The sequence below is a fragment of the Pundamilia nyererei genome, unplaced genomic scaffold (genome assembly GCF_000239375.1).
Source record: "Pundamilia nyererei isolate P.nyererei 1_Seehausen unplaced genomic scaffold, PunNye1.0 scaffold00041, whole genome shotgun sequence".
NCBI classification, from domain to species: Eukaryota; Metazoa; Chordata; class Actinopteri; order Cichliformes; family Cichlidae; genus Pundamilia; species Pundamilia nyererei.
The window spans coordinates 3,101,758-3,114,175 of NW_005187442.1; the positions used below are offsets into that span (position 1 = coordinate 3,101,758).

Genomic DNA, 12,418 nt, shown 5'->3' on the forward strand with positions numbered 1-12,418 from the left:
TGTTTGAGTGTGAAGTTGATTGGCTCATTAGGACAAGGAGGGCAAGAGGAAGAGGTTTGAGCCACCCTTGCGGTAAACACTTGTCTGTCTGGGTAGAACGTCACCCAGATAACAGTCAAGAAGTACCTGAAGCCGTCTTGACGTTGATTCACCTCCCTTTGGAACTATTTATCAACCATGAGAAGACACTGTGACAGATTGCCAGCCGACGGTTGATCAGTGTTAAGATATTTGTTTGCGTGCTAAGAACTAAGATCCTAACCTCTAATGTTATGACTCACTGGACTAGTATCTGAATTAAACCGAATGTTATGAACTTTTTCTTTTCTTTGCTGTGGTAATACTAATTATTTAAAACTGTATAAATCCAGTCAGTGATTTTTTTTAAGAGTGTTTAATGTCTGTTCTGCAAAGTGCTCAATGATCAATTGAAATGTCTTTAACAGATCCAGGGCTTGTTACTCCACTCAGTGTCGCTGGAAGCGTTATCATCTTCCTGGTGTTATTTCTCGGATTATGCGTTGCTGTTCAGTAAGTTTCAGTCTCTTTTTGTTATTGATGATTTGTTACGAGCTCCTTTTGAATGCAAACACTGAACCAAAAACATTTCCAGGCCATCAATAGTGGAAGACAGGCTCTGATGTGTTAAGACATTGTGGTCATGTTGTGATTACATTTTTGGCACCAAACACTTCTACAGATTTCTTCCTAACGATGTGTTAATGATGTGTGTTATTTGTTTAGATGGAAGAAATTCCAGGAGAAGCCCGTGCCAAATCCAGCCCTCAGCTCTGTGGGTGTTTGGGCATCGCAAAGTCAACAAAAGGTGACGAGGATGTCATGGCCCTTGATTTATAATGATGAAGTTTGCGGGATGGGGCGGTGATATTTTCACATGTAGTTTAGGCTTTTGAGTTATTGTTTCCTCTTCTCATTTTTACTTTGTTAGTTTGCTTTCTCATTTGTCTTCTTTTAGTTTTTCAGATTTATTTTTGTCCCCACCATCTGTTTTGATTATGTGCACATCTGTCCTGCTTTTCTCCCCGTTTCTAATCCCAAATCACTCCTTGGTGTATAAATAGTCCAGTCGTTGTGTCTGTTCACATGGGTTTTCTAGATTTTCTTTGTGCTCATGTGTCTCTGTTTGTTTTTAACTTCACTATATGTGTTATTATCTGAGGCTGTCCAGTGGGATGCATTATATCTGCATTAATGTTGCTGAAGAAGTTGCATGATTAAATTGTAGGTTTTTCATTGTCAGGCAAAAAAAGGTAGAAATACATCAACTTGTGCTTTCTTGAATTGTAGAGAAGCTGAATGTTATTCTATATTTCTGCTAAAGTGACTACTTGGTAATTTACTTTCACATTTTACAGTGTGAGGGTTTTCTGTTTTACCTTGTCACGTGTGTCAGCAAACTGAGTCTCTCTGACTTTGTTGTGTTGAATGAAAAAAGCTGTTTAAGATGTTTTTTCTTGATCATTGCACATTCACCTCAAATTTCTGAGATCTGAAAAAAAAAGATTCTGTGATTTAATCAAAAAGTTAACTACCAAAACCTGGCGGCTGGATTAATAAAAAATAATAATTGGTATTTTCAGTTGTCCTGAAAGTGGTTTTCTGAATATCATCTTAAACAGTTTCCCCCCCAGACTTCCTGAGGCCTATATTATAAAGGAAGTTCAACACAACCAGGCTTTCTTTGCCTTAGCTGGCTTGACAAAACATAAAACCCCAGTTGGAAATAAGCACTCAGCACTCTGATCAGGTTTATTAAAAACTATAAAAATTTGTATCCCACGGTCTACAAATTAGTAATCCCACGGAGACACAAAAATCCCTTTAGTTTGTCAGAAATTAGTATTATGAAATTAGTTTGACTGAACAAGTATTTTTGGTGTGTTCTGTATTTTTGTAGTCACAGTTCTAGCAGTGAAGACAGATTAGGCTCAAGTATAAAAATATGCATACATTCTTTGTATTACCAAATCCATATATGCACGTTTACAATGCAATGATGGTGCGATACATAGTGTGTAACTTTAGAGCTGGGCTTAGCTTTATCTCTAGGGGAAGATGGCCTTACATTTGACTCTATTCAGTGACTCCAAGGTGACTGTAAAATTAGCCCACATGAATATTTGTGCTGATATGCTATGTTTGCATAACTGCAGAGAGCTCTAATATGTTCTGATGGCACTTCGGGTTTGAGTATAGTCATGCACTGAAATACAGTCAAATGACACTGAGCAACATTTAGTAAGGTGCAATGTCTATAAATTCCTCAACTACTCCCAATGATAATCTCCAAAATCAATCTTACTGGGCTGACGGATATCGCAGGTCCATGAATAAACTGTCTTATGTGTTTGCTCCATTTCTTCAGTTTTCGTTTTCTGTAATTTGTCAGATTACAACTGAAAAATCTGATCTAAAAATCAAATGTAAAATTTTGTGGAATTCGAGCTTCAGCGATTAAAACAATTCAAGTTGGAGGATTTTAAATGACCCTTTTCTCCCCTCATGTTTTTTTTATGATAGCTATCACGGTCCAGATTCATAAGCATTCATGTGCTGCTCTTTATTTACCTGTTGCCATGGGGAATCCTGGTATCAGAGCTTCACCGATGATTGCTATCCTCTTTCACGCATGCATTCTTCACTCAGGGTGAACATAATCAGGGCTGTTTCAACTCTCTGAGTTTATAGCAACTCAGAGTTTATGCTTTGTTGAACCTGCTTTCTGGAATGGCACACAGATGTTTTACAGATGTTTTTTGTCATAGTTTGAAGTTTCTGTCTTGAACTCATTTATGTGTCCATGCACTGTGACTCCTTTAACATCTTTCCTCTTCCAGAGGTCCTCTATCCTGAGTTATCATGTCTATGTAGGGTTTAGCTTTCACTGACTACAGAAACAATCCATGCCCGAGTCTTGATAATATATAAAAGCTGCTGTAATTCATCCTAGCTTTTTGTTTTACGGCTCTCTTCTGTCTGTGTGTTTGTATCCATAGGGAATCTGCTTCCAGCCATTCAGAAATCCATCTGAAAGCCACTGTGATACAGTATACCCAGAGAAAGCGCAGAGCACATCTACCCCTTCATTAGTTACAGGCTATGATACTAACACAGCCAGTGAATACATAGTGGACTACGCAAACTCAGGAATGACTCTTGGTCATTATACGGAGGATGAAAGTCCAGTTGAACCTGCAAAGACGCCTCCCTCTCCTGGAGAATCCACTGCATTAATTTCCTCAGACAGCAGCACAGCCAACCCCTATCGAAGTCAGAGTTCTGTGGAGAGTCCTGTCCCAGAGACTGAAAAACTGAGTAAGCACGTGCCAGTAAAACAGCAAGAAAGGGCATTACTTAAGACCATATATGTCACATTAGACATGATTGAACAAGATCATAAGAGGTGAGAGCAGTGAAGGTAAATGATGCAGACAGATTTGCAGTCAGTCAGCTGTGAAAGAAATAGATATGGTTTGATATGACTGTGTGTGTGTCATTAAGTTGCCTAGCACTGTGGAACAACAGGATACAAACATGTTTAACCGTTTTTGTGTATGTAGTAGCTGCTTTATTAGGTCATCTCAATGTATTCAGCCGTACAGCAAGAATAGGTTTCATTTAATGTGAAGAGATGAAAAGATTTAAGGATATGAGTTATCACCACTGAAAATATGATATAGTGTTCCCAGGATTTAGCATTCTAGACATGCTTTGCTATGACACTGATCCTGGTTTTATGTACAGTCTGTATTATAGTATTGTGATATTTTGTTGTAAATATTTTAGCCATGTATTATATGCTTGATGTTTGTTGAGGTGTGACTCGCTGCATTTCTTTTTGCTTTATCGCTTTGTGTCATTTGTAAACTGGAGGAGTCATTAAAATGTAAATGTTGTTATTGTGTTGATAAATATTCACCGCGCAGAAGCGTCTCTGCCATATGCCTTGTAAACAGACAAAAACAAAAAAGTATGAAATAAAGTGAATAAATGTTGTACTTGACACCCTGTTTTGTTACTTGATGACAAAATGTTTGAAGTATTCTGCATGTAACCATATATTAGTGTGAGCAAGGCTTTGTAATGTGCATGGCACTGAGTGTAATTGGAGAAACCACAGTACACATTCATAAGAAAGTGAGCCAGCTCACTTATATTTTCCACTAATGCACTGTTAGACTGGTGAAAGGGAAACATGTGTTATTAATATTTCAAGATAAATTATGCACACATACACCAGTGTTCTATGGTGTTGTGTGGTGTACACTCACCTCCTCCATGAATTTGGCATAAACAACAGGATTGGATATATCCTGTCTTGTATCAGTGGTGCAGGCTGCTGCTGCTGGCGTATGGTTATGCGGGAAAATTTTTCAATCACAAAGCTCAGATCATCTCAAACTAATTTCTTCAACATGACAGTGAGTTCCCTGTATTCAAATGGCCTCAACAATCATCAGAACTCAATCCAAAATAGCAGCTTTGGGAGGTGGTGTTACAGGGGATTTCCATCATTGATGCAGTCGGCAAATTTGCACCAGCTGTGTGATGACATCATGTCAATATGAACCAAAATCTCAGAGGGATGTTTCCAGCACTTTGTTGAGTCTATGCCACAAATAATTAAGGTAGCTCTGGATGTAAAAAGAAAGTTCAATCCACTGTGTCATACAGATTTCTATCACTGTTTATTGTACTGCATACGTCTCACTTTATCTGGTTGGTGTAAAGAGATCTGCTGAAGTTGCCAATAAACTTTTGAAAACCTTTCAAAACAGAGCCAAACGACATGAGACAACATGCAATAAAATAAATACTAGAGATACAGGATATTATATGTATTTTTTAAGCCAAGTAATATCTACCCCACAGCTAAAACAGATAATCAATCAAAGACATGTAAATCTGTCAAAATAAACTAAAAGAAAGGTATGAAATATAAAGACAGAAAGAAACACAATACACAAAAACAAATTTCTGTGTATTGTCAACAGGTGGGGGAAATAAAAAAAAGAACTATAGGTCTACATAAAGAGGAGAGGAGCTAAACACATAGAATAGAATAGAATAGAATAGAATAGAATAGCCACTTTATTGTCATTCAGAATATATACCAGTTAGAATCAGAATTAAATTTTGGAGCATTTACTCACCATCAAACTGTAGAATATAAATAATAAATAAATTTAAAGCAGTGTTGACAAATAAATAAAAGAATAAGGTAAGAACGTTTGTGGGGTTTTTTCTTCTTCTTTGTAAATAAATGAACTAGCTTTCAAGCTGCTGCAGCAACCATTTCAGTCCAAAGGGTGGCGATAATGCACGGATACGATTTGCCGCCGTATAAAAATACCAGTAGAAGAAGAAGAAGAAGGCTCACTGAGGTGTTGCTAGCTGATTGCTAAAAAACCTAGATTTATGGTAGACAAATGAAAAAGATAGCTGAATTTCTTCAGAGGCTGATCTGCAGTGGATCGGAACAGCCTGCGTTTCGTGTAAAATGCCTCCTAGTCTGTCAGAAGGTTAACCGGGCTTAAACTTGCTGGCTGATTCTCCTGAATTAGGAGCTAAAGGGCCCTGAGTCCGCAGTGCTCGGGTGAATATCTACCCAGCATCTGCTGTGGGGGAGAGAAGCAGCATCAAGCAACGGGGTTATTGATATTAGAGGCTTTTAGATATTACCAACCTCAACTCAACATGTCAAATAACGGACCTCCTCCTCGATGGCGCAATTGTCCTAGAAGAGGGCAACTTGTGGCAGGTTAGTATGAATTTAACTAAGAGAATAGTGTTTTATTTACCAGATGAAGCTATTGCTACTAGTTAGCTTCGTTCAATTGTGTTGCTGTGATGCTTGTTGCCTGATATATATCAGTTATTTATTATTTTAGACTGTCAGATTTAAGTAGCAGTAATGGGCTGTGTTGGTCCATGTTCGGTCTGTAAGTACAGAAAGATTACCACATATTTAAGCTCTGTTTCTCTGTTGTAAAAATGAATGCGTTACCTTTTAAATGAAGTGTAAATCAAAGCGCCGATTTCATTGAATGACGTCAACATAGTTTGTAAGCTTGATTTAGTTAAAAGGGTTTGTTCTTTTGGTATTTATATGGAATTAACTTAATTTTGGCATTTTTTAATGGAAATTTCTCTGACACTGTATTCGTGCGCGCTCTTTTTGCTAGGTCGCTAACGGTAACTATTTAGCAATGTTTTTCGCTTCTTTTCAGCGTTTAGGGTGACTTTAATGTTGAACAAACACAACGTATGGTAGTCCATTGGTTTTAAAAGAAAAAGTTTTAAAAAGAGCTTCAGAAAAGTGCTGCTAAGTTGGTATGCTTCACCGTCAAAGAATCACGTGTCCAAACAAACCGGGGCTATGGCTTGAGGAGCTCACGGCGAGCATACGTGTGTGACACGTTACTAATGCTGAGAGGCGTTTAGCACGAGAAACATTTTATTTTTTTAAATGTATTTGAATGCCACCTTTCTTTCTCTTTTGCTTTTTATAATCTATAAACTCTTAACTGTTATTGCAATTGCTGTTTTTGTCTGATGATACTATGATTTCCAGTAGGTATTTTGGTGTTATTCTGGTATAGTCTTTGTATTCTTCTGCTATCTGTACCTGAGCTGTGGTAATGCACACATTTCCCCGCCGTGGGATCAATAAAATCTTCTCTTATCTTTATCTTAGGTATGCACCCATCAGCTGCTACATCTGTTTTTGAGCTTCAGGTTTCTTTTAAGATCCAAAAATAACTGAGAAAAAAAAAGAACCAAAGTATCGGAGAATTCACCTTCCACCAATTTCATACAGTTATTAGATGTTTTAACTGACTCTAGCTGGATTTAATTTTAGTTGCGACTGATATCATCATATTGCACAAAAATCTGCGTGGCTTGTAAGTCTGTGGTCACTTGATGTTTTCTGTGAAAGACTTGTTAACCTGCAAGAGATGGACAATGACGTTCTTTCTTTAACCTCGGAGTCCTTCATTAAAAGCCAGAATTTAGAAAAGTGTCTGAGTTGTAATGTTGCCTTTGTAAAACCTAAGCCAGTCAAAAAAATGTGGATCAAGAGCATGAGGGAGAGAAATGCTGTACAGTTGGGGTATCTTTAAAACGACCTCCCAGCTTCTTTTCCTTGACATTGATGAAAATGTCATTGAGGTTAAGGAAAGGAGCTGCTTCTTGGAGTGTAGTGTCTTGGAGCAAAGACAGACAGGTGGACAACTGTGCTTCATAGCTAAAAGTGTACCAGTGTTTCCTGGGACTGGTCAGTGATAGACAGCCTGAGTATATCCTAAATAAATGGTAAATGGCCTGTATTTGTATAGTGCTTTACTAGTCCCTAAGGACCCCAAAGCGCTTTACACCAGTCATCCACCTATTCACACACTGGTGATGGTAAGCTACATTGTAGCCACAGCCACCCTGGGGATATCCTAAATAATTCAGTGGTCAGTAACAGACTTTGGGAATGTGTGCAACTTTTACTACATTCTGTTCTGTATTAATAGCACAGCTGCCAGCTGACTGATGGGGCAGGCTTGAAAGAATAGATGTGGATAAAACTGTGTTGATATGAATGCCAGTATGGACTGTGGATATAGATCTGTTCCTATATGTATTCCTTATTGCAATGTACAACTGTCAAAATAACAGCCCAACATAAGTAGAAGGAAGTTATAAGGTCAAAGTTGGACAGTGCAAGTCTAAGTTCCCAGTCTTAAGTGATGCAAGGCTGTCTTGTTAACACTTTATACAAAAGTATTGGTGTTACTGTTTTATTTCGCCCATTCATCATTGTTATCATTACAGTTATGTGATGTTGAGACATTTCTATAAAACCTGCAATTGCAGGCTTGTCTCCTCTCCGCCTCAACTTTATAACAGTGCAACAGTTTACACAGATGCTGTGTTTAAAGGCACAGCTGGAGTTGGTGGCACTTTTTAATCCAGGCTTTTATTCTAAGAAATTCTGTGTAGTTTACACAAATGGATCCACAGTTTTATTGGCTATTAACCAAGTTCTTTACAAAACAAATGCACTTGGGGTGCTGTCTAATGCTTAATTGAATGTGACCTTGACAAATACTTAGTCAGTGATTTTATTTTTATTGATTTATCTGAATTTGTAGATTTGACTTTGTATGAAGTTAGACTCTTAGCCGTAACCCTAAAAACTAGTCATTAAATTAGGGACAAAGCTGCTGTCCCTGCTCATACAAGATTAGTTTACAAGAAGAGTTTTAATACTAGAATACTGCAGGATTTTTTGTTTCATTCATTACATTTCTCCTTCCTAGAGAAATTCCTGCCAATGAAAACGATGTTAGGTCCCAGATATGATGACCAAGTTGCAGAGGAGAACAGGTTCAATCCGAGCATGCTGTCCAACTATTTAAAAAGTCTAAAGGTAAGTACCCTCAGCAAGGACATAAGTATTAAAGTGGCACAGAAAACCTTCCCTCACAGTGCCCATTTCTCTCCTCCTCAGGTGAAAATGGGTTTGCTCGTAGACTTGACGAACACGACTCGCTTTTATGACCGCAGTGAAATTGAAAAAGAAGGGATAAAATATATGAAGCTTCAGTGTAAGGGGTAAGATTAAAAAGCATTGTCACAAATTAACTGTCCAAATTCATCATTTTGCAGAACTGTGGATGCTAATGTGTTTTGAATACTAATGTCATCCTGTACCTTTTTAGCCATGGGGAGTGTCCTTCAGAAGAGACCACTGAGATGTTCATCAGGCTCTGTGAACACTTCAATGAGAAGAATCCCACAGATTTGATAGGTGAGTATTTCACCAATCTAATTGACAGACTAGGTGCACTTTTGAATCTAAGGTACACCAGCAGAAGGTATACCTCCCAAAGCTTGCTATTGTAACAGGAAGAGTAAAAGTTGTACTGATCATTGCCGACAGCAAAGTAACAATTTAGCAGGTAGCTAATGAGAATGCCAGGGTTCATTTGCTTTGCTTTCCCCGATATCTATTTGCTCTTTTGTGCCTGGGAAACTAGGGTTGGGCGATATGTAAACATTTTCCAACCGGCAATCTAGGCTATCACCAGCTTCTGCAGCTCCATCAGCATTTGGGCGCACTCTGAGGAGGGTGCATTTGCTCGCCGATGAAAGAGGGTCCTGTTAAAACAGCACTTTTCTTTTCTGTTGACTGCTACTATTAGCTCCATCATTATTAGCAAACTTACTCATGGGCAAATAAATAGATAAATAAATCGCCCTTGTAAAAACTATTGACCATAGGCTCAACCTATCGTCGATAGTCGATATATTCGTCCAATCGACCAACCCTATGGGAAACAAACAGATGCATATTATAAAAACCTAACCAACTCTTTAGCACACTATCTTTAAACACTTTGCACAAAGTATCCCTGGTTACTTTATTTGTTGTGTCACTTTACATTTTTCATATATTATAATGTTGGATCCTGTTTACTAGTGGTGCTACGGATCAAAAGTCTCACGGTTCGGATTGGATCATGTTTTTTTTTCGTCACAGATCGGATAAATTTTTGGATCAGCAGAAAAAAAAGAAGACAAAAATTTAACTCGTCATTTACTTATTTAAGTATTTTTTTGCCTATCAAAAAACATTCAACTCAAGACTCATTCCACGCAATTATATAAAAACAAATTAAGGTGCAATATAGGGCAGTACAGGGCTTTCTATCTACCACGCCGCTGAGATATAATGAGCGGTCACGGTCACGTAGCTTTCCGTTGCCCTGGAGGTCCACCCACTTTTAGTTAGGGCAACAGAAGATGCCTGGGACAGCTCAGCCATAACTTTAAACTTTTCCTGTTCATACATGCTTGGAGCGATCTTGTCACTAAAGTGGACGCGCGATGGGATGTCATAGCGTGGCTCAAGCACCTTCATCATAGTTTAAACTAGTGCTGTCAGCGTAAATCTCGTTAAAATGACGTTAATGCCATAACTGCATTAACGCGGCAAATCTCTGTTAGCTAGTTACCGCGGACCGCCCCGTGCGTGGGGCTGCACAGCGCCAATGCGTCAACTAACGCGTTGACTAGTTTAAAACCCTTGTTTTGCACAACAGAATACGGCCTCCTGTCTGCAGCTAAACACCCCAATAGCTTTTGTAATAGCTTTAGCCCGGTCGGCTTAGGTAGCAAAGGGCTGCTTAAATACCCCAAACTCCTCTGCTCCTCCACTTGGACCGCTAGCGCTGACCATAGCTATCGCTTGACAGACTGACCACGCGCACCATACACAAACTTTTTTTCTTCTTTTTCGAATCTTCGGATCACGTGCGTGCCGAACCGTGGAGTGGGATCGGTTTGGATTACGGATCAACCGTGATCCGTTGCACCACTACTGTTTACTTATTTGTGGAAAATTATTCAGGTTTAACAGTATTTTCTCTCTGACTAAAATGATACCAGAAGCTGAGTATTTGGCCAAGAGAAGCCTCTGAGTGTGTCTATGTTTTTCATTTATTAAGATATCAGATGTGCCAGTGTGACTGGAACCCATTAAGTACTGTGTTTATCACCTCTGCACACAGAAGGATATGAAATGAGACAGAAATAGACTTTAAGTGTAAAAACATCTGGTGCTGTAAATGAGTTTGCACTGTGTGTAATTTAGTCAGACAGTTGTAACAGCTTTGCTTCAGCAGTAATCAAATTCTGGCTGTGACTTATCCCAGTCAGTATGAATCTTAATGCCTGAACATCATTTCAAAAACCCACATTTAAAGTGCATAGAGACCTTCTGCTTCATTTACACTGCCACTGCAGTAAAGAATAAAGTGTCACTGTGTCCTTGTAAGTGTTTTTTTAAGAGTTTAGTGCTATGTCATTATAATACTACTGCAAAAACCTTGCTACACCCCTTAAAAGTAGACATCAACATAGTTTACTCGTACATTACAGAACACTGTTATTTATCATTTCTAGCTCTTATTGATCATATTCTTGCGTATGTACTTTCCATCTTGTTTATTGTTACTTCTTAAAAATAATTTTATTTGTGGCTTGTGGGTTGTAAACTTCAAAGAAACTGCTGTTTTTGCTTTGATTCTCTGATATAAGCGTGGTTGATCATTATGCTGATGCCTAGGCTTAGGAAGAGAATGAAGATCTGTATCGTGTACGCATACTCTCAATAGAAAAGTTTGCTTTTGGAAGAACTGCCTTTGCACTAAATGATCACTATATTAGGCATACCTTGGTAGTACTGGGTTAGATCCCCTTTTTTGCCTTCTGAATTGCCTTTTTTAGTTGATTATTTTTTTCTTTCTTTTTTTTGGTCCAAGTTAAAATGTTAGCATTACACAGCTGCTGGAAAATTTTGGACTGCCTCACTGATGCAAATCTCTCGTTCCACCACATCCCAAAGGTGCTCAATTGGATCAATATCTGATGACTGTGGAGGGCATTTGAGTACAGTTAAATTTTTGAACTTCCAAAGGATTTGAGCTTTATGACGTGGCATATTATTATTATTATTATTATTATTATTATTATTATTGGAAGCAGCCGTCAGAAGATGAGTACACTATAGTTACAAAGGGATGGACATGGTCAGCAACAATACTCAGGTGCATCGTTGGTGTTAAGCTGTGCAAGGTTTTCAGTTGCTTTGGTGTTTGCAATGTTGTGTGTTCAGAGATGTTCTTTTGCATGCATAGTTAGTAGTTATTTGAGCTACTGTTGCCTTCACATTAGCTTGAAGCACTGTCCTCTGACATAAACAAGGCATTTTGGCCAGTGAGCTGCTGCTGACAGCATAGTTGATCTGTTTCAGACCATAAACTCTAAAGACAGCTGGACGGGGAAATTCCCCTAGATAAGCAGTTTCTGAAATACTCAAAGTAGCCCGTCAGGCACCATCAGCCACGCCACATTCAAATTCACTAGAATCATCTTTCTTCAGCTCAGTTTAGGCTTCAATAACTCATCTTGATCATTACATACACTAAATTCATTGAATTGGTGCTGTGTGATTGGCTGATTGGTAACGTTAGCTTTTGTGTCCAGCAGAGGGCAGCCTTACTCCAGGATTGGTTAAACGCAAATTGGAGCGAGGTCTTGTCAGAATATATTTTCACTGTTTAAAATTTCAGCAAACACTTTCATACACTCATGTCAAATATCAAACAGCTTCCCAGTACAACTAGTGCTCTTCTGATGTCTGCACAGTAGCACCATGTTCAGCCCTCACACAGAGTGTCTTTGCACATTTTTAAAATATGCAGTCCTGTGCAAGTCACTATTTTGTCAGCTTGTGGAGGAGTTGCATATCGCAAACAACACTCATCTCCCAGTGAACACTGTGTAGGTGATTTATAGGTGAAGGAATATCAATGAGCACCTTGGCTAAATGGATTTGATC

The 12,418-nt window shown here is 38.6% G+C and overlaps 2 protein-coding genes across 5 annotated transcripts in view; both read left to right on the forward strand.

Annotated features, from left to right (window-relative positions):
* The window catches only part of LOC102196246 (interleukin-6 receptor subunit beta-like), a 23,276-nt gene extending 19,259 nt beyond the window's left edge, over positions 1–4,017 (forward strand). For all 4 annotated transcript variants that reach the window (XM_013910352.1, XM_013910353.1, XM_013910354.1 and 1 more), the window contains 3 exons: positions 447–531; positions 745–826; positions 3,018–4,017. In XM_013910352.1, the coding sequence (XP_013765806.1) occupies positions 447–531; positions 745–826; positions 3,018–3,428 (578 nt within the window). In that variant the 3' untranslated portion in view covers positions 3,429–4,017. The remainder of the gene's footprint in view (positions 1–446; positions 532–744; positions 827–3,017) is intronic.
* A 1,318-nt stretch (positions 4,018–5,335) lies between these two features.
* Positions 5,336–12,418, forward strand: part of rngtt (RNA guanylyltransferase and 5'-phosphatase) — a 106,342-nt gene continuing 99,259 nt past the window's right edge. The window contains exons 1-4 of the mRNA XM_005731146.1: positions 5,336–5,782; positions 8,334–8,443; positions 8,525–8,628; positions 8,736–8,824. Coding sequence (XP_005731203.1) covers positions 5,719–5,782; positions 8,334–8,443; positions 8,525–8,628; positions 8,736–8,824 — 367 coding nt within the window. The 5' untranslated portion in view covers positions 5,336–5,718. The remainder of the gene's footprint in view (positions 5,783–8,333; positions 8,444–8,524; positions 8,629–8,735; positions 8,825–12,418) is intronic.